This window comes from Pan paniscus, chromosome 8 (assembly GCF_029289425.2).
Source record: "Pan paniscus chromosome 8, NHGRI_mPanPan1-v2.0_pri, whole genome shotgun sequence".
In the NCBI taxonomy this organism is placed as follows: domain Eukaryota; kingdom Metazoa; phylum Chordata; class Mammalia; order Primates; family Hominidae; genus Pan; species Pan paniscus.
The window spans coordinates 89,106,963-89,132,921 of NC_073257.2; the positions used below are offsets into that span (position 1 = coordinate 89,106,963).

Here is a 25,959-nt window from a genome sequence, read left to right on the forward strand (position 1 = left end):
ATTGACAGCAGACTAAGAATGATCCATGAGATTAAGAGAGAACAAAAATCATGGTTCCAAAAAAGGAGGAATGTTATAAAAATTGAAAGTAATTCAAAAATGAAATGAGTTGTTGCCCAAGACAGTGGGTTTTCTATCATTGAGACATTCCACAAGAGCAAGGGATACATGAGCATATGCATATAAAGGTTGGGCGAGCCTAGAAGATCCTGAAGGTTTGAAGCACTGTGCTGTCACTGGAGAAAGACACAGCTGGAAGAATTTTGAAAGTACTGGACCATTGTTGGATATCAGAAGGCTGGAGAGCCCTGAGTAGGTAAAGAAAGGTTGCTAGAGTGAAGATGAGAGGTAAGCAGCATGGGAGAGGGATTAATTTATGGCTCCAGTAAGGGCCAGAACTGTTACACACTCACTGGATTTCACAGTCTGGGAGTAAGCTGGGAACACAATTCGTTCCAGCAACAATAGAGTCTGTAACTGTTTCTGGCCAGACAGTATAAATTTCTTTACTATGGCTGTTGCTGTAGTAATTTCAAGTGCCTTAGGCTGGCTTGTGCTGCAGAGAGATCTCTGGAACAGGTGGAGAGTGTACAGTCAGTTGTCCACAGGGACTAAATCAAAGTTTCTAAAGCTTCTATTGCTAGAAGAAAGTCCAAGCATTTGCCATTGAGCACACCAATCAACACTGCTGTGATCCAGGGAGACCCAGAGGAATTGGGCAGCTTGTTGTATGGAAAGGAGGATCATGAGAAATCTCCCTGAACAAGGGATCCCAACATCTTCAGTTTGCAAGGTGATAGAGACCCACTTCCAAAGCCTCTCCCACAACTCCTCAAAGACCAGTTAGTTGAAATCAAGGACCAGGATTAGATATTGTCTTTCACATCATAATGACATTACCTAAGTCTTCCACTCACAAAGTAATTTTCAATTTCCCTAAAAGGCACCATAATTAATTCAAGGCTCACTTGTCACTTGCGACTTAGCCAATGTACATGCCCTATTTTAGGGTAATAGAAACTCTATGATGTGAGATATATCTGCTGTTTCATTTTTATGGGCTGAACTGTGTTCTCCCCCAAATTTTTATGTGAAGTCTTAACCCCCGGTACCTCAGAATGTGACTGTATTTTGAAATATGGTCTCTAAAGAAGTAATTAAGTTAAAATTAGGTCATTGGGGTGAGTTCTGATCCAAGAGGACTGGTGTCCTTACAAGAAGAGGAAATTTGGGCCAACTTTTCCACAGGAGGGAAAATCATGTGAAGACAGAGGGAAAAGACAGAGATCTGCAAGCCAAGAAGAGAGGCCTGGAACAGATCCTTCCCTCAGTACCCTTGGGAGGAACCAACCCTCCCAGACTTTCATCTCAGACTTCTAGCCACCAGAACTGTGAGAAGCTCTGTTGTTTAAGACACTGGGTCTGTGATACTTGATTACAGCATTCCTAGAAAATTAACACAATAGCCCACCTTGAAGAAAAACAGGCACAATGTATCAGATATCCCTTAGCTGAAGGCCCCCGGCTGCCCTTCTTGAATCTTAAGTTTTTCTTGTCCATTTAAGGGGGGGAAAAAAGCATCCTGCCATTATTTCAGGAATACATAGACATACATATGTAATACCCAGTATCTCCTCTAAAGGTTTTCGGCCAATATCCCTCCCCTCTCCAACCACCTTCTCTACCCCACCACCAACTTACAGGCATGTTAGATCTGCTCTGCCAGAGTGGTAACTTCTCTCCGTCTTTAACTTAGACATGCATTTGAGGATCAATGCCAATGACAGCCCAGCTTAAAGCAAAGAGGAAGCCTGAACACTAGCCAGCTAATTTGAGCAGTCTGACTTATAGAGTCCATCTCCAAATGGAGTGTTCAGGGGTTGATACCACTAAGGGCAGGAAACCACCTATTTCCTTAGTGACAGTATACCATAGTGGTTAAGCGCCCTGGCTCCAGAGCCAAAATGTCTGTCTTCAAGGCTTGGCTCACCTATTACTTGCTAAGTTGTACATTGCCTTAGTTTCTTCATCTGTAAAATGGGAATGTTAATCATTAGCATTATTCAATGGATTCCATTTGAGGATTACATGAGTAAAGATATTTCATGCCCTGAATACAGCATCTGACCTAGAGCATGTCCTCAAGAAGTGTTAACTAGTCTTATGGTTATCATCCTTTATACTTTGCTTAGGACCCACTCATGTATTACTAGCTCTGATTATGGTGAAAGGAGGCAGGAAAGGGAGAGCAGTTCAATTATAAAGATATAGAGCTACTGCTATTATTTCTACTACTGCTACTATTAATACTACTACTATTGCTGCTACTAGTGCTATTACCATTGTTGTTACTATGATGAATAGCTGCCATGAGTCCAACACTTCCAAATGTTGGTGCACTAAAACTTTTACCTACATTTTATGATTTGCTACTCACAAGAACACCTGTAGGTAATTTCTGTTATTATCGAGCTCTGTGTATACATGGGAAACAGAATAGATAAGTAACATGCTCAAGTGGCACAGCCAGTGAGAGGAGAGGCAAAGCCTTAACAAAAAGGTCTACTTGGCTGAAGGCCAGTGCTGCAGGGTGCCCACCTCATACCCTCCCACTTTAAGGAGGCAGCCGTATCTTGTTCATTCTCCATCAAAACACCCCAAGTTGCAGTGTTCTAAGCAGCCAAGAAAGGGAAACCAGCATCGCAGGCATTTACAAAATGCACCACTTATGTGAATGATTAGCAGAAATTCACCCCATAACCCTTGCATCTCAGCTCCCCCTCCAGTGTCCACAGCTAGAAATTCAGTGTGCCTAAAGTCTAATAAGGAATACAGGCATGGCCAAGTATGGTGGCTCATGCCTGTAATCTCAGCATTTTGGAGGGCTGAGGTGGGCAGATCACCTGAGCTCAGGAGTTTGAGACCAGCCTAGGCAACATGGTAAAACCCCATCTCTACAAAAAATATAAAAATTAGCCAGGCAGATGGTGCACGCCTGCCGTCCCAGGTACTCAGGAGGCTGAGGCACGAGAATCACTTGAACCCAGGAGGTTGAGGCTGCCAGTGAGCCGAGATCACACTACTGCACTCCAGCCCAGCAACAGAGCCAGACCCTGTCTAAAAAAAAAAAAAAGAAGAACATAGGCATACCTCATGTTATTCAACTTTGCTGTATTGCACTTTGCAGATATTATGGTTTTTGTTTTTTTTTTTTTTTTTTTTTTTTTTACAAATTGAAGGTTTATTTTTCCATTGCTACAGCACAGGCAGAGTAGATTTCACATAATTCTTAATGCCTATGGGATTTTCAGAATGTTAAATGAGCTTTGACTTCAACTTAAAGTCACCAGCTGCATTAGTTCCAACAAGAATCAGCCTGTCCTTTGAAGCTTTGAAGTCAGGCATTTACATCTGTTTACAGCATGATCTACTGAATATTTTAATCCTGCTGTTGAGACCTACTGCTCAGAGAAAAAGATTTCTTTCAAGATGTTACTGCTCACTGATAATGCACCCAATTATTCAAGAGCTCTGATGGAGATGTATAAGATGAATGTTGTTTCCATACCTGCTAGAACAACTACCATTCTGTAGCCCATGGATCAAGGGGTAATTTTGACTTTCAAGACTTATTACTTAAGAAATATATTTAATAAGCTATCACTGCCATAGTGATTCCTTTGGTGAATCTGGGCAAAATAAATTGAAAAACTTCTGAAAAAGAATCGCCATTCTAGATGCTAATAAGAACATTCGTGATTCATGGGAGGAGGTGAAAATATCAACAGGAGTTTGGAAGAAGTGAATTCCAACCCTCATGGATGACTTTGAGGGCTTTAAGACTTCAGTGGAGGAAGTAACAGCAGATGTGGTGGAAAAAGTAAGAGAAATAGAATTAGAAGTGGAGCCTGAACATGTGACTGAATTGCTGCAAACTCATGATCAAACTTGAACATATGAGGAGTTGCTTCTTACGGGTTAGCAAAGAAAGTGGTCTCTTGAGATGGAAGCTACTCCTGGTGAAGATTCTGTGAGCATTGTTGAAATGACAACAAAGGATTTAGAATAGTACATAAACTTAGTTGATGAAGCAGCAGCAGAGTATGAAAGGATTGACTCCAATTTTGAAAGAAGTTCTACTCTGGGTAAAATGCTATCCAACAGCATCACATGCTACAGAGAAATCTTTTGTCAAAGGAAGAGTCAGTCGATGCAGCAATCTTCATTGTTGTCTTATTTTAAGAAATTGTCGCAGCCACCACAATCGTCAGCTACCACCCCCCGATCAGACAGCAGCCACCAACACTGAGGCAAGACCCTCTACCAGAAAGAAGATTAAAACTCACTGATGACTCAGATGATTACTAGCATTTTTAGGAGTAAATTATTTTAATGAAGGTATGTACACACTTAATAGACTACAGAAGAGTGTAAACCTAACTTTTATATGCACTAGAAAAAAAAATGTGTGTTACTTGCTTTATTGCGATATTCACTTTGTTGTGGTGGTCTGGAACTGAGCCTGCAATATCTCTGAGGTGTGCCTGCAAAAGATCTTTGTTTTGAGGATTTGCAGAGCAAGAAATGCCACTTGGCATCAATTAATCTCAGGAAGTGAACTAAATGCCCTGCTACAACAGGAACAGAAAAAGCTCACCTTGAAGACAACAGCCTAAAGCAAAACCACAAATCCCTTTTCTAGCAAACCTGCTGTGAGGAAGCTGATATCATATTTTAAAGTGCACAATTTCCCTTACAGGCAAAGACAGCAAATCCCAGTTCCTTCGGTGGCACTGGGTTCAACGCTGGACTTCAGAAATTTACATGAAAGTACAAAAAACCAGCCAAACACACAAAAATGTTATGAAAAAGGAAAGTTACAAAATGGCTAGAAAATTGCATTCTTTTCTCTGCTTGATTTTCAAGACCTCATGTCTTATCACACGATAAGGCCTTTTCTGTCATTATGAGCATCCCATCCAAATTAAGGGCATCCTACAGTGGTCTCCCTGGGAGATGAGAGGCTTGATTAAAAGGAGGTGAATTTCTCATCCCTCTGCAGACCTTTTATCCGAGCTGCAAATACTGACTTTATTGAGCATCTATTATGTAAGGCACCATGACGGGGCTAACAAGACATTTCTCAGGCTTCACAGTTTGGCTCAAGTGTTCCTCATAAAGCCATCATCCTGAACAGCCAGAGAGACTGAAGTTATTTTCCCTTCCTAGGAACTTCTAGAGATGCTCCTTCGGCAATAATAATTTCCATGTCTGTTTTATCCATTAGATGGTGAACTATTTAGGGGCAGGGATCTATTTTGCTCTTCCATGTATTTCCAGAATCCAGCAGAGGATGCAATCAAACTAATTAAAGGAACTGATGAATCATCTCTAGTCCCCGAACACTCTTCAAGCAGTCAACAGAGACTCAGCAAACCTTTCGTGGAGATCCAAAACGTGTGCAGTGAGAACCCATTTACCTCTGATATCTTGCAACAATTTGTTTTTGAACAATCAGGGTTCTTGCATCATTTTTCATTTACAGGGACTGCGTATGAATTAGGACACAGCGCATTTGCTATAAAAAGGGCATTGTGATGTGAAGGACAACCCTAAATTATGTCTCTAACCAGTCAAGGCTGCCTGAAGTTCGCCTGGAGCCAGCTGCTGTAACTTATCAGCAGGGAGGACACATGTCAGTGGTCAGACAGATGTTCTTAATTAAGCAACTATTTGGTTCTCCAGTGCAAAGTCTGAACACTTCTTAGAGATGGGCCCCCATCACTTCAAGCTCCTCTCACTGTTCTGATTCTTCAAAAGAGTGGTTCTCAAACTGTGGCCCAGACCAGCCGCATCAGCATCACCTGGAAGTTTAACAGAAATGCAAATTTCCAATCCCCAGGCCAGATCTGCTGAATTAGACTGTGTAGGGCTGTGGACCAGCAAGCTATATCTTAACAAAGCCCTCCAGGTGATTCCGACACCTGCTAAAGTATAAGAACCACCACTATAAAGTTTTGCCCAGATGGAGAATCTATATGGCTTCAGTAAATCCTACCCAAGTTAGCAATTGTCAACAACACACAGATTATGAGGCTGTAGTTCTATTCAGCAAAGCCAGGACTACAGCTAGACAAGGGAGGTGCCTAGGGTGCAAAATTGAAGGAGGCGTCTCACATTCTGGGTGTCTACTCTGATTCTCTGTGACTCTGTGGAACTCGAGGCATTGTGTCAACACTTGATTCTTGATGGGGATTTACTGACTAGATGCTGCACTAATGACTCTCTCTTGCTGACTTCTCTTCCCATGAGCTAATCAGCAAATAAATTTAAACAAGCAAATTAAATACTAGTCCTCGCAAAGTGCAATACTTATAATTCAGTGTTCTACCCTTCTTTAACAACATGGTATCTAGTCACTAAGAACTTGAGTACAATGTTCAAGAATATCAGGCCACACAGGTCTGTCTCAGCCTGTATCAGACACAGAAGGCTGGATTAGGTCTTAGGTGGTCTCTTCAAAAGGGCTCATAGTTGGGTGTTCAGCACCATAAATGGTTCCAACTGGATCTGCCTCATTCTTGGGTGCCTTGGCTCCTGGGTGATTACTATTTCCTGATACTTCCTGAGGCTTTGCAGGGCAAATCCTGGCTCCTGCCTTAACTCATCCTTCAACAGGGCTTCCACTCTCCTGATAACGATCATCACCCCCGAGACACCACTGCCCACCACCCTCTCCCCATCTCCCACTTGACGGCCATCCCTGGAGCCACACTGACAAAACTCTCAGGCCAGGCTGTAGCCACCCTGGCAGAACTAGGGTCCTTTTCAACTTCTCTGCATCTATCTACTTGCATTATTTTCCCTGCTGCCACCTAAGATGTCATCTTGTGTTAGGCAGCCAGCATTCTCAGAAGAAGGAAATTGTTGCCTTTATGTTTGGGAGAGAGCCTGGGAGAACCAACACGTTCATCAGTCCTACAGGAGGTTGTACAAGATGCTCTTGACACGAGGGCAAGGTCATGACCATCTGCTGAGCATGAACTTGTCCAGGGACCTGTGTGGTCCACCCAAGCCTCGGTACCATGACACCAACTATTTTTTTCTTCTCCAGTCCTGGGGGAGGCCTGTCATATGCTATCAGTTTGTGCATTAAGAGGTGAATTTACTTAGCTAAGCTGTCCCTGCCTTCCTTCTTTCTTTTGCCCAGTGGAAGGAATTGTGAGGGTGACTTGGCTCAGTCCATTTTGCCATTTTCTATTACTAAAATCTTTCATGCTAGCAGGCTCTGATGTGAGAAGTCCTAACAAAATGACCCCACGAAAGGTTTGAGTCAAAAGAGAGGTGATGAGACTTAACAAGTAGATGAGTTTATTTCACTCAATGACCAGGAGATGCCCAAGAGGATAATCTGTTTTCCTCAAATCATATTTTGCCTCCCATTCAGGAAACTAATGTCTAATATTTTCTGGGTCTCCTGACACGAAACTCTCCTCAAAATGTTCAATTTCTTTTTTCTGGGTGTTGTCAATTATCCTTGCCAGCCCAGCTGGGTGCTATCTGTGTAAACTGCCCACCTGATACATCCTATATAAATCCTAACTTTCACTGAAGTTTTCATTGAAAGTTCATAGGGTTGGTAAGGCCCCCAAATTAAGAACTCTTGACCTAGCTATTTAGAGACAAAGTCTGTGCTCCCCAGGACTTTACAAATGAGGAAAGATGTAGCTATCCTTACAAGGCACCACCCCACTAAGTAGGGAGAATTGGGCCACGGGTGCTTGATGATTTTAGAGGAAAACTAGGATGATTTTAGAGGAAAACTCTAGGTCTCAGGACTGATGTCAGGAATTATGTGTGTCCTTGGGAAAACTATGTATCCCAGTCCTAGTCTACTATTCTACAGCAAACCCTGAATGGCTTAGCACCCAAATGGCCTTGGCAGAGGCTGGGGTTGAGTGGGCCTTCTATTTCACACCCCTGTGCTTATGTAGTGTGTGTCTCAGAAATCTCCTGATGGAGGACTACCAACCCTTCTCTCTGCTGCCACCAGTGATTCCCCCAAAACATAAGTTAGGTTACCGCCTCCTCAAAAACCTTCAGGGGTTCCCTAATGCCTATGACAAGCAAAGCGTTCATGACTGGGTGCCAGAATACTCTTACATTCTCCACTCCATCTAGGCCACTCCAAAGACCCCTGGCTATAGCCACACCCAGGCATTTACTGTGGTCTGAGCACAGTCCCTATGTCCTCCATCATCCTAATTAGGGAAAACTTACCTAGATTTACCAGACTTTACATCTCTGTACCTCAACATACTCACCTGTAAAATGGGGGCAAGAGTAATATCTACTTATAGAGTTGTAGTTAGGACTCAGTGAGTTACAGGCATCCAGTCTCGGAATGATGCCTGGCATCTGGTAAACCTAGACAGGTAATATTACTAGCTGAGCATTCTCCTCATGGTATGGAACTAGGTTCAATAAGACCTCCTCCTAAACCAGGCTCAGCCTCCCAAACCAGAGGTAATGCCAGCTCTTTCTATTCTCACAGCCCATGCTAGTGGAACCCCCAGCTTGTTCTTACCCAATTCTGTGTTTTTATGTGCTTGTCTTCTCCTCTGCTAAACTATAAGCATTTTGAAGGCAGGGATCTAGTCTAATCTATTAGACTGTGTGGAAGTTCTTTAAGGGATCTAAAGTCATTTGGGTGCTAGACTTTAGATTCCTTAAAGAACTTCCATGACAACTTGCACACAGTAGGCTCTCGCTAAATATTTGCTGGATGGGAACTAATCTGAGAAAAAGATTAAAAGCAGGCAGCCGAAGTGCACAGACTTTTTGGATTCCATGTGAGGATTCAGTGTGAGAACCCAGGTGTTTACTCCATACCACCTACCCATTGGAGAAATCTCATCAACCAAAAAGCATTTGTATATGCAACTATGTGGAGGTGGCTCTGGAATAAACTGAACGTGATTGTAACCAGGGATCCTGAATGGAGATTTCAGGAATCCATTAATCTACTTCAACTGTGGTCAAAATGGGATCAAGTGTACTTTTTATTTTTTCCTAGAAAGACTTCCTAGAGAGTTTTCATTGAAGGTTCATAGGGTTGGTAAGGCCCCCAAATTAAGAACTCTTGACTTAGCTATTTAGAGACAAACTTTGTGCCCCCCCTAGGACTTTACAAATGAGGAAAGACATAGCTATCCTTACAAGGCACCACCCCACTAAGTAGGGAGAATTGGGCAACGGGTGCTTGGTGATTTTAGAGGAAAACTACGGGAGGCTCCTTCAATAATTCCACAGTAAGAGACCAGGAAGGAAGGGAAATAACAGGCAGAGAGAGCCAGGGACTTGGAAGCCTCCATGGCTCACACCTCCTCTGTGGGTGTGGAGCCAAATTTATCCATGATTACACGTGTGTCCTCGGCCTAGGGCCCAGACACTCGCCATTCAGCTCTATCTGGATGTGAGGGTTGTTTTCTGTCGAGGCGACTCAGAAACATACTACCTCAGGATCCAGATATACAAAACAAGGCTGTTCACCTAATGATCGTGCAGAGTTAAGTGACACTTAAACACTAGGGTAAGCCTGATACAAGAACAAAGGGGAGGAAAAGACCATTAGTGCAGAGTCCCCGTTGCATCTCCTGCTGGCAGATGATTTGGAAGGAGCCTTCACGCAGGAGCCTGTTTTATTTGCAGAAGCCACAGTGGTAAATTACAGCCCATCCTAGCCCATTCTGGGCTCTCCAGTTCCTCTTGGAGCTATTCCTATCACTGCCCATAGGCCACTAAAACCTGCCCGCATTCAGAATGATTGATTCTGCTCAAACTGCAAGCCACAAACTCATGTCGAAAAATCCACTTCAAATAAGTCATTAGCTTCCTTTATGGATTTTTCAGGTCATGAGGAATAGGACCTGAAAGTCCCATTTACTAGAGAGTAGAAAGCAGGTGTCGGAAGAGGCGGGGGCAACTGGAAAAGCCACAGGGAGCTGGGAGAGCCCTTGTTTTCTGCCAATCGACAAAGGGGGTTTAGCAAAAATGGACCCATGACTTCATTGCCAGTGCCAGATATTCAAATGTAAAACAAAGGGCCCTGGGGTCTTTCTGTAAACTGGAAGTCAAGGGAAATGGAGAGAGGGCTCAGGAGGGGTCCATCTTTGCTCCCAGGTCAGATGGAGAATGTGGAGCACCTGGGACATAGAAAGACGTGGTAAGGGAGGAGTGTCTAAGACTTTCTCACTTGTCATGGGATGGCCCATTCCAGCTGGGCTGTGAAGGGAGACCATGGTGGGCTGGTGGGATAAGACATCCCAGCGACAGGAACTGAGGCCTTAGCAGCAGCCCAAAGGCAACCAACACGAGAAGCCCGAGTTCTGTAGCTTGGCAAGTTTCCACTCACCACCTGACCCACGTTTAGCAATTCTGATGTACCATGAAACAGACAGCTCCAGCCCAGGATGACTGCCTCCCTCAGCCCCTCTCCAGCAACGAATGAAAGCAAGATCCACTTTGAAAATTCTCCCCCATCATGCAAACTGACACAGGCATGCTTTTCAAAAACCCACAGCCAATCTGTTGATCATTACTTATTTACAAAGGCCTTCGGGCAGAAAGTCCTGTAAAAACCATACTTGATACGATATACACTAGCTTTTTCTGCTTGTGGAAAAAAAGTCCCCCCAAGGCTACCTCAAACCATCACTTTCTATTGCACATAAAATGTAGCGTGTAACACTAAAGTATTTAATATATATGGTATAATATATCTACGGGAAAGGCATTTGTGTAGAAGTATGTTACCCTGGATTTGGTAATTTGATGTTTTGCTGAAGGCTACGACTTAAAAAAGCCTCCACCTCATACAGAAGACCTGTCATCTTGGTACCCAAGAGCCAACAGAATAAAGAAGTACCCTTAAGCAGCAAAACTTTGACACAGCTTTGAAGCATATGAAAACAGTATAACTCCTCAGAATTATTATTACTCAAGATCAAAGAAATGAGCCATACTTTACATAGCAAACAGGGACAGGGAATTTGGCTCCAAAGGTTTCAGATTTTTCAGACTTCTCTTTATTTATTTATTTGCTTCTCTAAATTTAGGTGAAGGAAAGTGGCTGGGCTTTTCTCTACTTTAAATGGGAATAACTATTAGAATTAGATAAGGTGATTACCTAAAGGTGAGTAAATAGGAAATGAATGCTGCATGACACTGGCATCATAAAAACGAAAAGCTTGGCAGTTGGCACATTTTATTCCTCCTCATAAACTGTAAACAAGCATGCAAATCAGCCAAACCCAAGGAAGGCTGGGTGAACCGGAAGGCAGAGAACTTTTAAGGAAACATTTAACAGGAATAGATGGTGATATGGAAAAGGAGTTGGGCGGGGTGAGTCTTCCACGGAAAACCTGTGTCCTCAACCACATGAAGAAAGACTGCCCTTGCCTATTTTCCAGAAAGGTGGATGTGGAGGGCCAGGAACATGCAAATGTTATTGAATATGGGGAGTGGAAATCACCACTATTGTATTTCAAAAATCAGAGCCGGTGGCCATGAAAAGACAAAACTAATGTCAAGATGGCAGGCATTTCCAGAGCAGAAACCACATAGGGTGAGCAGTGCAAATCTGAAATCACTCCTGTTTCATTTGGGTGGTAGAGAGTCAGAATGTCGGAGGAAAAAAATGCTGGGATTGGCAGATGAATTGAAGACAAAAAGGGGAGATAAAAGACAGATAGGCCAAGAAGAAGAAACTGCAGAATGCTGTTGAAATTTGACTTCACTTGCTATTTACCAGAGGAAGCCATAGTCAAGAAAGAAGTGAGGGAGAAAGAGAGAGAAGGAGGACCGGAGGGAGGGAGGGGGAAGAAGGGAAGGAAGGAAGGAGGGAAGGAAGGAAGGAAGGAAGGGAGGGAGGGAGGGAGGGAGGGAGGGAGGGAGGAAGGAAGGAAGGAAGGAAGGAAGGAAGGAAGGAAGGAAGGAAGGAAGGAAGGAAAGGAGGGAACATGTACATGCATGCTGTATTTCATAATTAATATTGCTTTTAGCCTGAGCAGAACTGGATTACTTTTGAACTTTGCTTTGGCAAGTCCACAGATTATTAGACTTTTTTTTTTATCAGTCAAAATCAATTAACAGAAATTTGATTTCAATCGACAGGATAAAAGGAAGGTAATCTTCAGGTTCATTTTTGATTGTGATGATACATCTCACATATGGCCTTAAGTACAGAAAACAGTCCTCGGAGGGACTCCAGCAGAAAGAGACTGCCGCAGGCAAACTAACCACACGAGTTCCTCTGATTGGTTACCGCCATCATTAGTGCCACTGCTGTTTAGGAACTACACACAGACAGGACATGGTGACAGCTAAGACTTTAAAGCCTATGTATTTTTCAAACAGCTTTTCAAACTGTTTTTCATGACAGAATTTTTTCAGCTCTATCATTAACTGCTGACAAGCTGACAGAATAAATACTCCAGCCTTTAAGAAGCCATCTAACGATCTCGCTCCCCTCCCCCACCCCGGGCTTGCTGGGGAGGGGAGACTCTGGGCCTGGCAGGGTGAGGAGGGGGCGAGGGGAGGAAGAGAAGGGCTAAGAGGGAAACCGTGGGCAACCAGCCCCTCTCCTTACCTCATCAGCTTAGGCGAGGTGTTGGGTGAGTTCCGCATGCCTCCATTCCGTTGCTTTTTTTTTGGTGATAGTGTTGACGGCTGCTCATCTTCAACTGGAAATACAGGCAGCTCATGAGATTATGAACAGTTTGAGGGCAGACTGTGCAATACAGGCAAAATATCAAAGGACACACATTCAAGGCTCAGTCACTCACTAGGAATTCATGGCTGTCTTTTAGGACCCAATGACAAAGACCAAATGTGTTAGTCAAAGAGGCCGGCTTAGAGAAGGTGAAGGCAACACCTCTTTACACTTCAGCCTTTGAACATGCACTTTAAACAGACTAAAACAGTTTGTAAACACCCTGCCATAAGAAAAAAAAAAAAAGAAATCATGATTTATCTGTATACCAAAAAAAATACTTATCATTATTCTTAGAGTTAATTTTGGTTACTTTGCTTTGCCCAGTAATCGACTGCGTTTTGTTGTAACCAAAATCAGAAATAAAGTTGTATTTGAAATGTCAGCATAACTGCCAGCCTGCTGCTTCTCCAGATGAACCAACTTAGCTGGTTCCTAACCCCTGCATACCAGAGAAGGAGCGTTGAAAAGAGGCAAGGATTCAAGGCCTTGACAGCCAATGTTTCAATCAGATCGGGGCACATTGGTGCATGCTGGCTCAATAATCCCCAGCCCAACTCAGCTCTTATCCCTCCAACTGCCAGGAGGGAGGGCTTGTGGGGCTGTGCCAACGGGGTCCTTTTTCAACCCATGAAGACAGGAGCACCGGGGCTGGTGAGGTTGAAGGAGAGCCCCGGAATGAAGGAGGAGGTTGCCATTGAATGAAATCTCTGATGATGCAGCAGCGGGGCAGGGATGGAGGGCAGCACAGGGGATTGGAAACCAAAAGCTGTTTTCCAAATGTCTAAACCACACAGATTGCTAAGCAATGTGAAGCTTCACTTAGAAACACCACAGCACACTCTACTGCTCTTGCCCAAAGACACCCACTAATAAGCTTTGCAGATGTATTAGCCTGCATCATGCTTCTTTTTAAGAGAACTGCTTGATAATTAGCAGATGCAAACCCAGCCTGTCACCCAGGGGCATCAGCAGAAAAATTCTAGTCCTCCTCTCCCCACCCCCACAATTCAGGCTAAAGCTGTAATGTCAAGAAGGAAAAATAAGATCTTTGGATTCTTATAGTTGACTGCAACACAGACTAGGAGGAAAGCACCCTGAAACTCAGAATGCACAGCAGTTACCTTAAAGCTAAGAAGAGAAATATTAGCAGTGATGACATCAAAAGAGACTTGATATATGTTAATGGTGTAGGAGTCTTAGATGGGGGAGAAAGTGCCATGTCAGCTACTTGGTATTATCCAGGAAGACCCATATTAGAGCATGCATTATATGGTACTTCCCTGAAAACGCTAAATAAATTTAGTAGGTTATGATACATGCTTCCAAAGCTATTTTAATAATCCAACTACCCTCCAAACCTGCTTCAAAGTATTACACATTTTACACTGTCCTATTCTGCTGTCAGTTTGGGCTTGTCTAAACCCTGGCTGATGCAGAAAAAGGGAATGACTGTGGTGTAAGGTGAGAGTGAGACCAGAAGAAATGAAAGCAAGAAAGCACCTGCAAACACCCACAGCCGACCCCCTGAACCACCTGCTTCCTCTGACACCCACCAGGGCCCAAGCTCAGGCTGAGACCGTATCAGTCATTTAGAGCTCCAGGCAGAGACTATGTGGCTGGGATGATATCGCATCTTATCAGAAATGAGTATCCAAAGCAAATCACACAGAGACTAAACAGCACTTAAAAGATTAAAGGAAATAAATACAAGCCACATAAATGGTATTGAAAAAATCACTTAGAGTTGATATGCATCTCTCGGCAAGCAAACAGGCACTCTGAGCTTGACCTGAATTCATCTTCCTTTCACAGGATAGGGGACCAGGCATCTGAGGCAATAATGGGGTAGAAAGGCAGCGAGGGTGTGTGTGTGTGTGTGTGTGTGTGTGTGTGTGTAGGTATGCTTTTGCACTTTCCCCATCTTAGAATGAAGTAGAAAGTCTTGCACTAACTAGACCTATAAGACAAGGTCATCTTTTAATATGGGCCACTTGCAATTGGTGTATTGTGTTCAGGGTGACCTAGACTGGTTGTGTAGCATGCTGGAGCAAATAACACGTGTGTGTTTGTGTGCGTGCATGTGAGTCACTCTAGTCGGGGTGCAAGTTCTGTTTTTCTCATCTTAAGGTTATAATTCAGTTAGACTTCTTAAGGTTATAATCCCACATCCAAAGGTTTTTATCTAACCTAGTCTACCACGGCTAGCATTTTTCAAGGTCACCAGATGTTACCATGGTTGTGCCCAGTTACACAACGAATCTAGATGAGTTAAGACCTGAACAGAACTCATCCTCCCTAGCATGCCTGTGGGATTATTTTGCTGAGCATTGGCTTCCCTTTTTGCATTGGGCCTATAACATATAATCCTCTTTGGTTAAGTGGCCACTATCTTTACACCTTGTTGCTACACTGATCTTCAGATGGGAGAGTTGCAAGTTAATACCTGTTAGCCAGCTCCAGGGAGACACCTTATTCTGGTAGTAAAGTTATGCCTCTTCTATGCAAAGAAACTATTTATTTTCATTGCAACTCAGAAAGATCATCCATCATAATCATACTGCATTTAAACTGGGATTTGTTCTCCAAAATGAAACTTGTGTTTAAAGGTTTCCTCCTGCACTCACAGCCTGAAAATGCAGATCTGTTCCCTGAAGAGATGGGGGAAAATGTCTCCAGCTTAAATATATGAACGCTGTGTAATGGAGACCATTACATATGGCTTAGGTCCCTCAAGAGAAGCAGTGATAACTTCTTTCTCATAAGTAGGATATAAACCATATTTAATTATTAGCCTTTATATGGATCCTATCAATTTCTGCATAAAGAAAGCAGATCTAGGAAAACTTTTAGTTAAGCTATAAAATATAATTTTCATTTCATGGCTTCTGTGACTACATGAGAGGAATAAAAATGGAATTAAAAGGGAGACTTAAATTTACTCACTTTCATGAAAGACAAATGTGTTGAAGTAATGGGCCACTACCTCATGACGATGCAAATTTACAAGCTCTTATTTAACCTACATTTCGGCTAATTACAATACACCTCCATCTATGGCATTTTCACTTGCCTTCATGCTGCGGAAGCCACATGAAGATATGATCCTTTAAAGAAACCTGACTTCTTTAGAACACAAACAAGTTCAGGAATCTAACGTGGAATTTTATAGGAGCTGAACTCCATCCAGTCTCCAAGTACTCATAAAATTCAAGGGCTTGTTTTTGCACATCCCTAAGTATAACACTTAATGTGCTGTTGTAACTTCCCAGCGCTCCCTTGTCTAATAGGCACTGAATCTAACAGTTTTACAGTTTGGGAAGACTCAGTGCTAGAAAAATGTCAGGCAAGTCTAATGAGGCTTCAGATCCCCTGGTTTGCGCTAGAGTTTAATTTAAACTTACAATGATGTTTTAACATGTTTGCTTATACTTGACTAAAGAGGATTCGTTATTTCAATGACATAACCTCCAGACAATGTTCTGGGAATTGATTTAAGATGTGGTAATTCCAACAGCCTTAATGCAGAGTTGAACATCTGTAACAACATTTTACTCGACTTTTCATCAGCATTCTGTTTTCAAGCAAAAGCAAGCAACGTCTTCCAGAAACACTGGCCAGAACTCTGGGCTTACTTCAAAATGATTACATATTTCACTAGATTTTTTTTAAAAGAAATATCTTCCTTTGTCAGCCTCGCCAGATTGCAAACACTGTGTCAGGGTTTACCAAGCCTCTTTATGGTCCTTGGAGTGAAATGGGGCAATGATTGCAACTCCCAGCCTTCCCTAATTCAGTCTAATGTGTGCATAGGATGGACCTGATGCTCAGCTCTAGCCTGGGGCACATTCCCTCTGCCCTGTTTCCCCAGTCAGATTTAAGGGGATGATGCCCTTTAAGATTTAAAGGTGAGTTTGTTGGCTGGAGTTAAAAAACAGTTCAAAGCAAATAAACTCAGAAACGTAATAAAAGGCAAACAACTCATAAACATGAGTCAACCGCTATCTCCATTATGTTATTAATCACCACATCTGGAGAAACCCACATCTGTACACACTTAGCAGGTCATTAGTAATGTCATATTCACACTGGAGTCACTCAGAATAAGAGTCATGCAAAGTGGTTTGAACACAAAGGCATCTAGCTAACAGGGCTTCCGACTAAAGTCTTGCACAAGCTGCCAGTTTGGGGGTGAGGTCATTTTAATTATTATTAGTCGTTTTTTACAGTTTTCCCTTTTGGTATTTTGCTGCCCAACAAGCTAAGTGCAAGCTGAAATCCACAGTAGTGCATCGCTCTTCTTCAACTGAGCTCAGCATGGTAAAGTAGAATGTTGAGGGGTGCAGGGTAGTTATTAAAAATGGGAATGGGTCCCAGTCTTCCTTCACCTGGCTCGGTCACAAGCCGAGAATTGGGAGTCTCCTTCTTGAACTCAAATGGATCTTTGGAATAGCGTGATCTAGCTGCAACCTTGACTGCCAAACAATAAGGAGAAAAGAAAATGGAAATTAATCCATAGTGAAATTTCTTTTAGAAAAGTTTCAAACAATTTTAACATTGAATAGCTTTGAATCAAACTGGAAGTTTCTCCCTCACAGCTGAATTGCCATCTTTTTCCCTTTCTTTTACCCTGATGACTTCCTGCAATTCTTTTTGCTGTCTTATTGTCATCTGTATCAGTAGGGATAATACTTCTGGAAATTCAGAAGACAATCTTCTTGGTATAATTTCCAAAAATATACTGAGTTCCCCATCACCCCACAACATGTACAGACACCGAAAACTCAGTTTAGCAGCAGGATCAGACCCATTCTTTCCTGAAGTCTGCTAAAACAAATTCTACTGAATAATCATTATATTCCGAGTCATCAATCCTTGGTGATAAACTTTTGCTGTCTGTCTCAAACTGCCGGCTTGGTCAGCCCCATTAGTTGTGGTATCAGTGCCTAACATTAAGTGCCGTGAGTTTGCCACTCCTCAGAAAGACAGATCCACAGCATTTCCTTCGGCCGTCAGCGACACCAATGAAAAGTGGGTGTTTCAAATGTTGTTTTACTAAAATGAAGGGTATGGAGTGATAGTAAAATTCCTGGAATTTTACAACAGTCGTGTTGCAAAATGTAATTCACCACAGACAAAACTCCCAAGCTGACCTAAGCTCTCTCTGATATGACTGTTTAAGACTTTCACCAGAAAGTTTGTGCAAGTTAACTCTCAAAGTCTTACAGCATGGCCACAAGAGCGTGGTCTCTGGATTGGAGGATGGAATGGTGCCTGGCTGTTTCTCACACGAACCAGACTGGTGAGAGGGTGTGGTTGTTTCCTTAAGCGATGATGGGAAAACAACCACAAAAATAATAATACATGCCAGCTGAACAACCCATACTGTGAATTTGGTAGTATGATTCCTGTAAAGGAGCACTTGACTGCTGTTTCAGGATGGATCCCATGGTGGGGAATGCCATGTGTTCATCGATGAGGCTGAGCTGTTAAGCACAGCTAGGATCAGGTAAGCCAGGCAATGGAGCCAAGTTCTACGCCCAGAGAGTAGTGGGCAGTATCAGGGTGCAGGGGAGTTAAAGTGGGTGATGTCCTTGGAATGAGTTTCTTGCCTGACAACCTTGGAATAGCACATATCACCAAGAAGTTTGATAAGCACTGCAGTATTCTTCATAAAAATCAACTATAAATCTATTTTTTGAAAGATCGTGGCTAATATTTTCTTTTTCTGAGACAAGGGGTCTTTGTTGCCCAGGCTGGTGTGCAGTGGTGTTATCTTAGTTCACTGCAACCTCTGACATCACGGCTAACATTAATCCACAGATTAGGAAAAGAAGAAAGATGCTGCCCCTTAAAAGCAACCCCAATGATCATAATATCTCAAACATATACACCTCTCTAAAATTAAACAACCACATTATCATATACATTATTCTGGCAGGAAAATTTCACAACTTCTAGCTAGGAAATAGGAAACACATTTACTTGGAAAACCTAATGGGTATCAGTTTTTAAAAAATCTATCGTTATGCAGAATAAGAATTTAAAAAAATGTCTAAGTGACCTGTACTGCCCTAGGACAGGCATAGGGAGTGCCCACCCATGGTAGGCTGCCAGGGCAGGGAAGGGAGGCTTGTTGGAGCTTTTGCATTTCTGGCTTTTGTGGAGCTAATAGGAAAATGGGGAGGGAGACTTTAAGGAACAATAGGTTATGTAGAAGTTAATCACAGGGTATATTTCTGGCTCTATTCACTGCCTAGGAAACCTGAATTGTGTAAGTTTGAGTCCATCAACACAGAGTAATGAAAGAATTCAGCTCCTCCATAGGAGAGAGAGAAAAAAATACTATATAAATATATTAACAGAATCCACATGACGTGGAATGCAGTGTTCTCTACAAAATACTGTGGGCCTAATGGATCCTCTAGAATCCAATTGGGTAAATTAGATGTGCCCATGCTACCCATGCCATAGGCCCTCAACCCCAATCTCAAACTATGTTCTGTATGCATCCTGAGAGGAACTCAGCATGTACCAAAACCCCCCATATCTAGAATCGCAGCTCATATATCTTCGCTGTAGACTTGACCTGTTAGAATCATTGCCCAGCACTCCGCCCTGTTCAGTATTCAGTAGAAAATCCTTTTGGAATTTTCTGGTTGCCTTTAGCCCTTTTCTTTTTCCCTGGAATAGACTCTCTATTACCTCAAGGGCAAAGAAAAGTCTCAAGCAAAGATCACTAGGTATTAGTTTCTTAGAGATGAGACACGGAGATGAACGATGGAATTCTAAGAGGAAATGCACAATTGAAAAGAAAAATTCGAGAACTTCCCTGAATTTTTGCTATGGGGTTTGGAGAATGGGAAGGTACTAGGAGATGGGAGATAATTTTTACTTTACATCCAACTGGGAGGGCTGGGGAATGTATAGAAGTCCAATACAAACAGCCCCTCCCAACTTTCCTTTCCTTCTCTCCCTACTCCCTACTCCTGACACCAAAAGCCAACTTCCGGCTTTGTGGCAAAAGTTAAACCTGACTCCTTTAGGTTGCCCTAGCACTTGCAGTCCGCGTTTGTGAGGGACAACTTTTAGAGTAGGGATGAAACCTGCCACATCCTGGGCACCAACAGCTGCCTCTTTCTCATCTTTCTCAAGTTCAGGGGTCAGCAAACTGTAGCCGGCCACCTGTTTTTGTACATCACATGAGCGAAGAGTGTGTTTACATTTTTAAGTCATTGGGGAAAAAAAATCTAAGAATAATAATATTTGGTAACCCACTAAAAAGATATGAAATTTGGTGGCTATAAATAAAATTTTATCAGACCATAGCCACAGTTGTTGGTTTACCAGCCATCCCTGGCTGCTTCCATCTCTAACGACAAAGTTGAGGACTTGCCATGGAGACCATATGGGTTGCAAAGACTAAGATATTAACTCGCTGACCTTTGACAGAGAAAGTTTGCTGACCCCTGCAGTAGTTTAATCTTCTCACATTTCCCTTGCTTTCCAGTCTCCACAAAGAACAATGTTCTTCCCAACCTGCCAAGACAGCCAAATAACAAAAGAAATACCCGTGGAGCCCACCTGAAGTGCGCAGATCTGGGGACATTGGGAGGAACAGAGGTAGTTTAGTGACTCTACTGTCCCTACCACCCAACCTGCTATTAGCCCTGCTGGTCCGCTCGTGTTTGAGGTCATGAGTCAGGTGAGTTTCACATTTTCCAACTCAAGCTAAGTTAGATTCATCCACCCAGTACTTTGGAAAGCAAGGCGAACCACATCTACCGTGAGCAATTCCTCGAAGCTGTCAGCGTGTGCTGCCAGTCCACCCTGCGAGAGCCCCGTACAAGACAACAGATTAACCATTAGACTAGATATGTTGAAAATATACAGCTTCAACCTTTCCCCAGCTAGCTCAGGGCGATATATAGATGATTATTTCAACCGTCAGCTGCCGCATAGATTTAAACCTCTGCACAATAACTCCTGGATTCATCTGCCCCTTGTCAAACTTGCACAGCTTTAGTTGGAGGATACATGGTGTGGCAGTTTCACTGTGAATCCAGAATGATCCAGACGGCTGCTGTCTCTTTGTTAACAGGAAGCCAAACTGATGAGTTTGTAATGCATTTCTTATCAAAGGTAGTTTCAGAAAAGAAAATGTGCCCCATCAGTTTGGCTAGAATTTCACATATACAAGATTATGGGCTTAATCAGAATATCTCTGTTATTTTCTTGAGGAAATAGATAATTCCACATCCATTCCATTAAATCATTTTATGCCAATGAATTATGTATTTATGAATTTATAATTATCCTTGATTTTTCTTCCCCTTTTGCAGTCTACTTAATAAAATCATCAGCTGGAGCTTACAAAGCAATAGTGCTTAATAGATACAAGCATGCTAATATATTTTTTAAGTGAATGCTGATCTTTCTGAGCTGTGTGTCTAAAATCATCATTGTGAATAAAAGAATTGTAATTTCCAACCCATACATTTAACAAAGACAAAGTGGACTGTAATGGAATTTATGGAGCCTGTAAAGGAACTCTTTTTCTAAGACGGTTTATAACCAAATAGATTTGGATTTACTGTAGGTCAAATCAGGTCCCCCGATGTGTATCAAGAAAAAAATGCCTGTAAGATACCAAACACTGCTCCTGGCACCCTGGAAGGGCTCACACCCATGGCTGCAGCTGCTAGTTTCCTGGTGTCCTCATTGTTTCCACCCCTAGTGAATTCAGTACTTAAATGTCAGCTTTGAAATCAATATTTATACTGTCTTCACTTAAAATTATGACATTCTGTTCATCCTGGATTTTTTAAATTTTGATATTTTGAAAATATTTTATTTTGATAGTTTGAAAATATTGCATGAGACTATCATTTATCTTGATTCCTGAGGTTTTGGGTCTCCTCTTAAATTTGGTGCCCAGGGCAAAAGCTTCTCTCACCTCGCCCAATTTCCAGCCCTGAACACCATTTCTCAAAGGTGTTTGAGGTACTGGTTCTGCCACCCCGCAGAACTGGACAAGGCAAATCTAAGACAAGAGTTATTTCTTTTGATCACTTCATGCTGTTTGCATGAGATTGTTAAGGAAGGCCCTTGCAACAAACACTTCCTCGTGGATTTACAAATTGTCAGGCATCCAAAGGAGTGGAGAAAAGATCATGCTGCCTCAGGAATCTGAGATTTGCCACCTGCCCAGAGTGAGAAACAGAAAAGAGAGCTGGGGTCAGGTCTCTCGTGGACTTTATTTCACATCCCACATCAAATCCTCCTGGTTAACACAATGTTGATTTACATTTCCACTTTGGGGTGAAAGTTTTTATTTGCTTACATATTTTGACACCAATGTTACTTTCTTTCTTTTTCTTTCCCCCCACCTCCAAACAGCTTCAAATAGCCATGACTGGCAGAAGATGTCAATCACATTTCATTTCCATTTTCACTTTGCTGTTTACATTCTTTAAATTAATGCTTGCCCCAATGATTGTGATATTTAAAGACCAGCCTAGAATCTAATTGTGTATATGTGAAACTGTTTTCTAAACCATAAGATGTTATATAAATACAAACCACTATTATTGTTAACATTATTACTATTGGCTCGTCCGGAAATACCATATCTTCCATTGAGCCAATGGTGTCAAGAGCCCCCTAGAATTCTAATATATATTCCAGATGGGTGCACTGATACTTTCTTTCAAACTCAGATAAAGGTAAAATGCATGGGTTTTTAGTGCAAGCCAGGTGCCTGATGAAGAATATTCTGCCAGAACACTTTAGAAATACAGTATGCTTTTAACCTTGGGAGGTAAGGACCAGTGTGGATTGTGACTTTACACTAAACACAGCATTTAGTATATTTCTTAAGGGCATAATCACCTTCTATAGATGTTCTTGAACTATAAAATCATTATCTGTATGCTATCATAATTTATCCTCGGACACATCCTGTGCAATATTTTATAATCTAGTGTATGGTGGGCCTTTCTGGTCAATGCATTAGAGAACAAGGTGTGGAGTGCAACAGAAGGGCTGGAAGCGGCTTGGGGATGCTCTGGCCTCACCCTCTTTTGCGTCATAGCTGCACTCATACGCAGACCCTGACCCAGGACCCAGGTCGGCTGACTTCTAATTCAGATCATTTGCTGCCAGAATTCTGCCTGTGAGTGAGAACAGCATGAGGATATGAGCTTCTTGAGTCAGTCCACCTGCCCAAGTCCCAGCTCTGACCCTCTTTAGAGCTCTGATCTCAGACCAGTTACTCCATACCTCAATGTCCTACGATCTACTGTGATCCCTACTGGACCAAGGAGGACACCAAATTTCGGAGATGCTTTGGGATTATGTGACATAACCAGGGGGCTGCAGGCTGACAGCCTGAGGACCAACTACTGTCCCCAGTGTGCTGAGCTTGGCACCGCCCTGCTGATACACAGGATTTCACATGTGGGACAATCTTTAAGTCTGAAGATTGTCCATACAAATATGGATTTCTAACTTCTAATTAAAAATCTTGTAGAGGACTGAGTCTTCATTCCAAAAGGGTGCCATTCTCCTGGGGCAGGAGCTTATCAGCTGCTCAAATGCCCCACTGCTTCCTACTGTACCCTCAGATATAGGGCAGACACCCCATGTTTGCATTTCTGGCCCTGGAACCAGTGACACTCAAGTGTACCATCCCCAAAATAAAGATTTTAAGGCATGGGATATCCCTCCACAAATGCCTACTCACATTGAGTGGGTAGAGAGGTAAGAGTTAACCACACAGGTCTTAAAGCCACACTGTTGGGTCTGAACATAGGTATTTGGCAAATTATCTAACTTCAGTTTTCTCGCCAATAAAATGAGAATTAGAGTACCTATCTAATAGGTTGTTGTGAGAATGGACTGAAAATGTGAAAAGCACTTTAAAGAATTCCTGGTGAGCTCTTTCTAAATGCTACCCATGATTATTGCCTTGGCTTTGAAGAGTCAGAGCAATGAGAGTTCTCTGCTGCTGGGTCCTTCTCCACACCAGTCTGCCACCTTTGGACATGGTGTAATTCACATGGGTCCATACTCTCTCTCCTTCCCCAAGCAATTGAGCTGGTAACCAACACTTAGGGGTGAGCATTGCCACCCCCACCTGACCCCTAGCCTTGCATCTCATTCAACTGTCACCTTTGTCCCTTGTTTCATATGGCCCCAATGAAGTGCTCAAGTCAAATAATTAGGTTTTGCCAAATGTCATAAAAACAAGAAAAGCCAGAAAACGTTTAAACGGACCTCAATTGGAGAAGGCTGGAACCATTCAGGGCAAGAACAAATGAAAGACAGATGGGGACAGAGGAACCCCACTGTTTCCTCCAAATTACAGGAAATTCACGCCGTCTGATTGTGAGGGCCTCTTTTCTTTCCCTTGAATTTCTGCTGGGAGGTCATGGGATTGATCGGCTTATGCAGACACATGGGAGACAGAAGAAGGGGCAGAGGCATGGCGGGGTAGAGAGGCAGTGACTCCTTCACCAGGCTCTCCCACCATGTCTTCCTTTCACGTGACTACTTGACCACCCTTGAAGGGACAGGCTAGGCTGCCTCCTCCAGGGGGCCTTCCCAGATGATTATGACAAGATCAATTCTCTCCTTTCTTTAAAAAATCCCCTGGCACTTCTGATCTCATGCCTTGCATTATTATAATTTGTTTTCAATTCTAATGTGTTCTACTCCCCCAGCTAGGCTTATAAGCTCCTCTGTTGGAGTTCACATATCACTGAGTCTCTCACAATGCTGGGCCCTGAAAAGTTCCCAATAAATAGCTCCGAGCAGCTACAGAGGCGATGTTGCAAAGGGGAGAAGCACAGCTTAGTGATCAGGAGCCCCGGGGTTCTAGGCCTGCCTTGGATCAACTGTGTGGCCTTGGCAAAACACTTCCCTTTCCTGGGGGGATGAGCATTAGTTAAGTATGAGACCCTTCTGGCTCTGATTTGTAATGACTCTGAGTTTAATGTTGGGCATACCTTTTTCTTGTTCTTTTCTTTAAAATCTTTTTAAAGATGCACAATAAGAGAGAACCACAAGCCTAGCCAGAGAAATTAGATAATTGCATCAAATACAAATATACGAACTCATAAGTTACATAAACGCAACAGTACAAAAGATGTTGCATGAGAATGTCAAGGGAGGGCTACATGAAATGTCTTAGACAATAAGTAAGTCCTAGAGAGAGAATTGTTCAGGAAAAAAAAAAAAGAAAGAAAGAAAAAGAAGACGACTTGAAACAAGAATAGGATGAATAGAGAGGTCCCGTATATCCCCAGATGGAGCACAGGGCCTGGCACTCAGGGGGCACTTGACCCATGATGCTGAACAGACTAAGGAGTGGCAGTAGAGGGCAGGAAGGGCATGCCAGGTGGAGGACACAGTTTGAACCAAGGCAAGGTGGTTGGAAAATACTAAACTGTATAAACTGTAAGAAAGTCAATTTGGCTAGAGCAGGAAAATGTGTTTGAGGGCACAGTTGGAGGTATAAAGGGCAGAGAGTGTAAGCGTTTACATTCCAAATGATAGAATTTGCGCAATATTTGGTAATAATCTGAATCCTCTGGGAAAGCTATTTTTCTTCTGATTTAAATACTGAAGTTCAAAGAGGATAGTGGGTGGGCTTTGCATCTTGGAAAAGTCTATCAGAAACTGCCTAGCTCGCTCAGCCCACTTTCCTTTCCAAGGTAAGAAACACACATCCATGCATGGAAATAAAGCAGGGAGGCCCTTGGCAACTGTCCAGTTCCATTGAAGTTCTCATTTTTCTTTTTTTTCTGGAGAGCTTATTCAACAGGAAAATAAAGTTATCTAATGCCTCAGAAAGGGGTCCCGTGAAACTCACAAGGCCTATTCCTCACAGCCCAGCCAGGTAAATTTACCCTGATTTCAGGATGGCTATTTCTTGTTTTCAACTACTCCAGCTCATCCCATCCCCTCTACAGAGAACTGGAAGGAAACCCGTCAGGGTTTGACTTTTACATGAAAACTGACTGCAATCCATATTTTCAAAAAATCATTTTCAACAAAACCAGTGCTTTAAAATAGATTCACTGAGAAGAAAATGTTTCCCCAATCCTTTCCTCCTTGATTTTGTTGAATCAATAACATTTCAAGATGTTCTCTGTGAAAATCACATGGGTGAGTTAAATAAGAAC

At 42.6% G+C, this 25,959-nt stretch overlaps 1 protein-coding gene across 43 annotated transcripts in view; it reads right to left on the minus strand.

Moving 5' to 3' along the window:
- The window catches only part of KCNMA1 (potassium calcium-activated channel subfamily M alpha 1), a 767,331-nt gene that overhangs the window by 87,682 nt on the left and 653,690 nt on the right, over positions 1-25,959 (minus strand). For 33 of the 43 annotated variants that reach the window (XM_063607449.1, XM_063607448.1, XM_063607447.1 and 30 more), the window contains one exon: positions 12,650-12,743. In XM_063607449.1, coding sequence (XP_063463519.1) covers positions 12,650-12,743 — 94 coding nt within the window. Of the gene's footprint in view, positions 1-12,649; positions 12,744-17,160; positions 17,248-25,959 lie in introns of all 43 variants that reach the window. The other 10 variants (XM_034930938.3, XM_055093039.2, XM_055093045.2 and 7 more) reach the window with 1 other exon arrangement.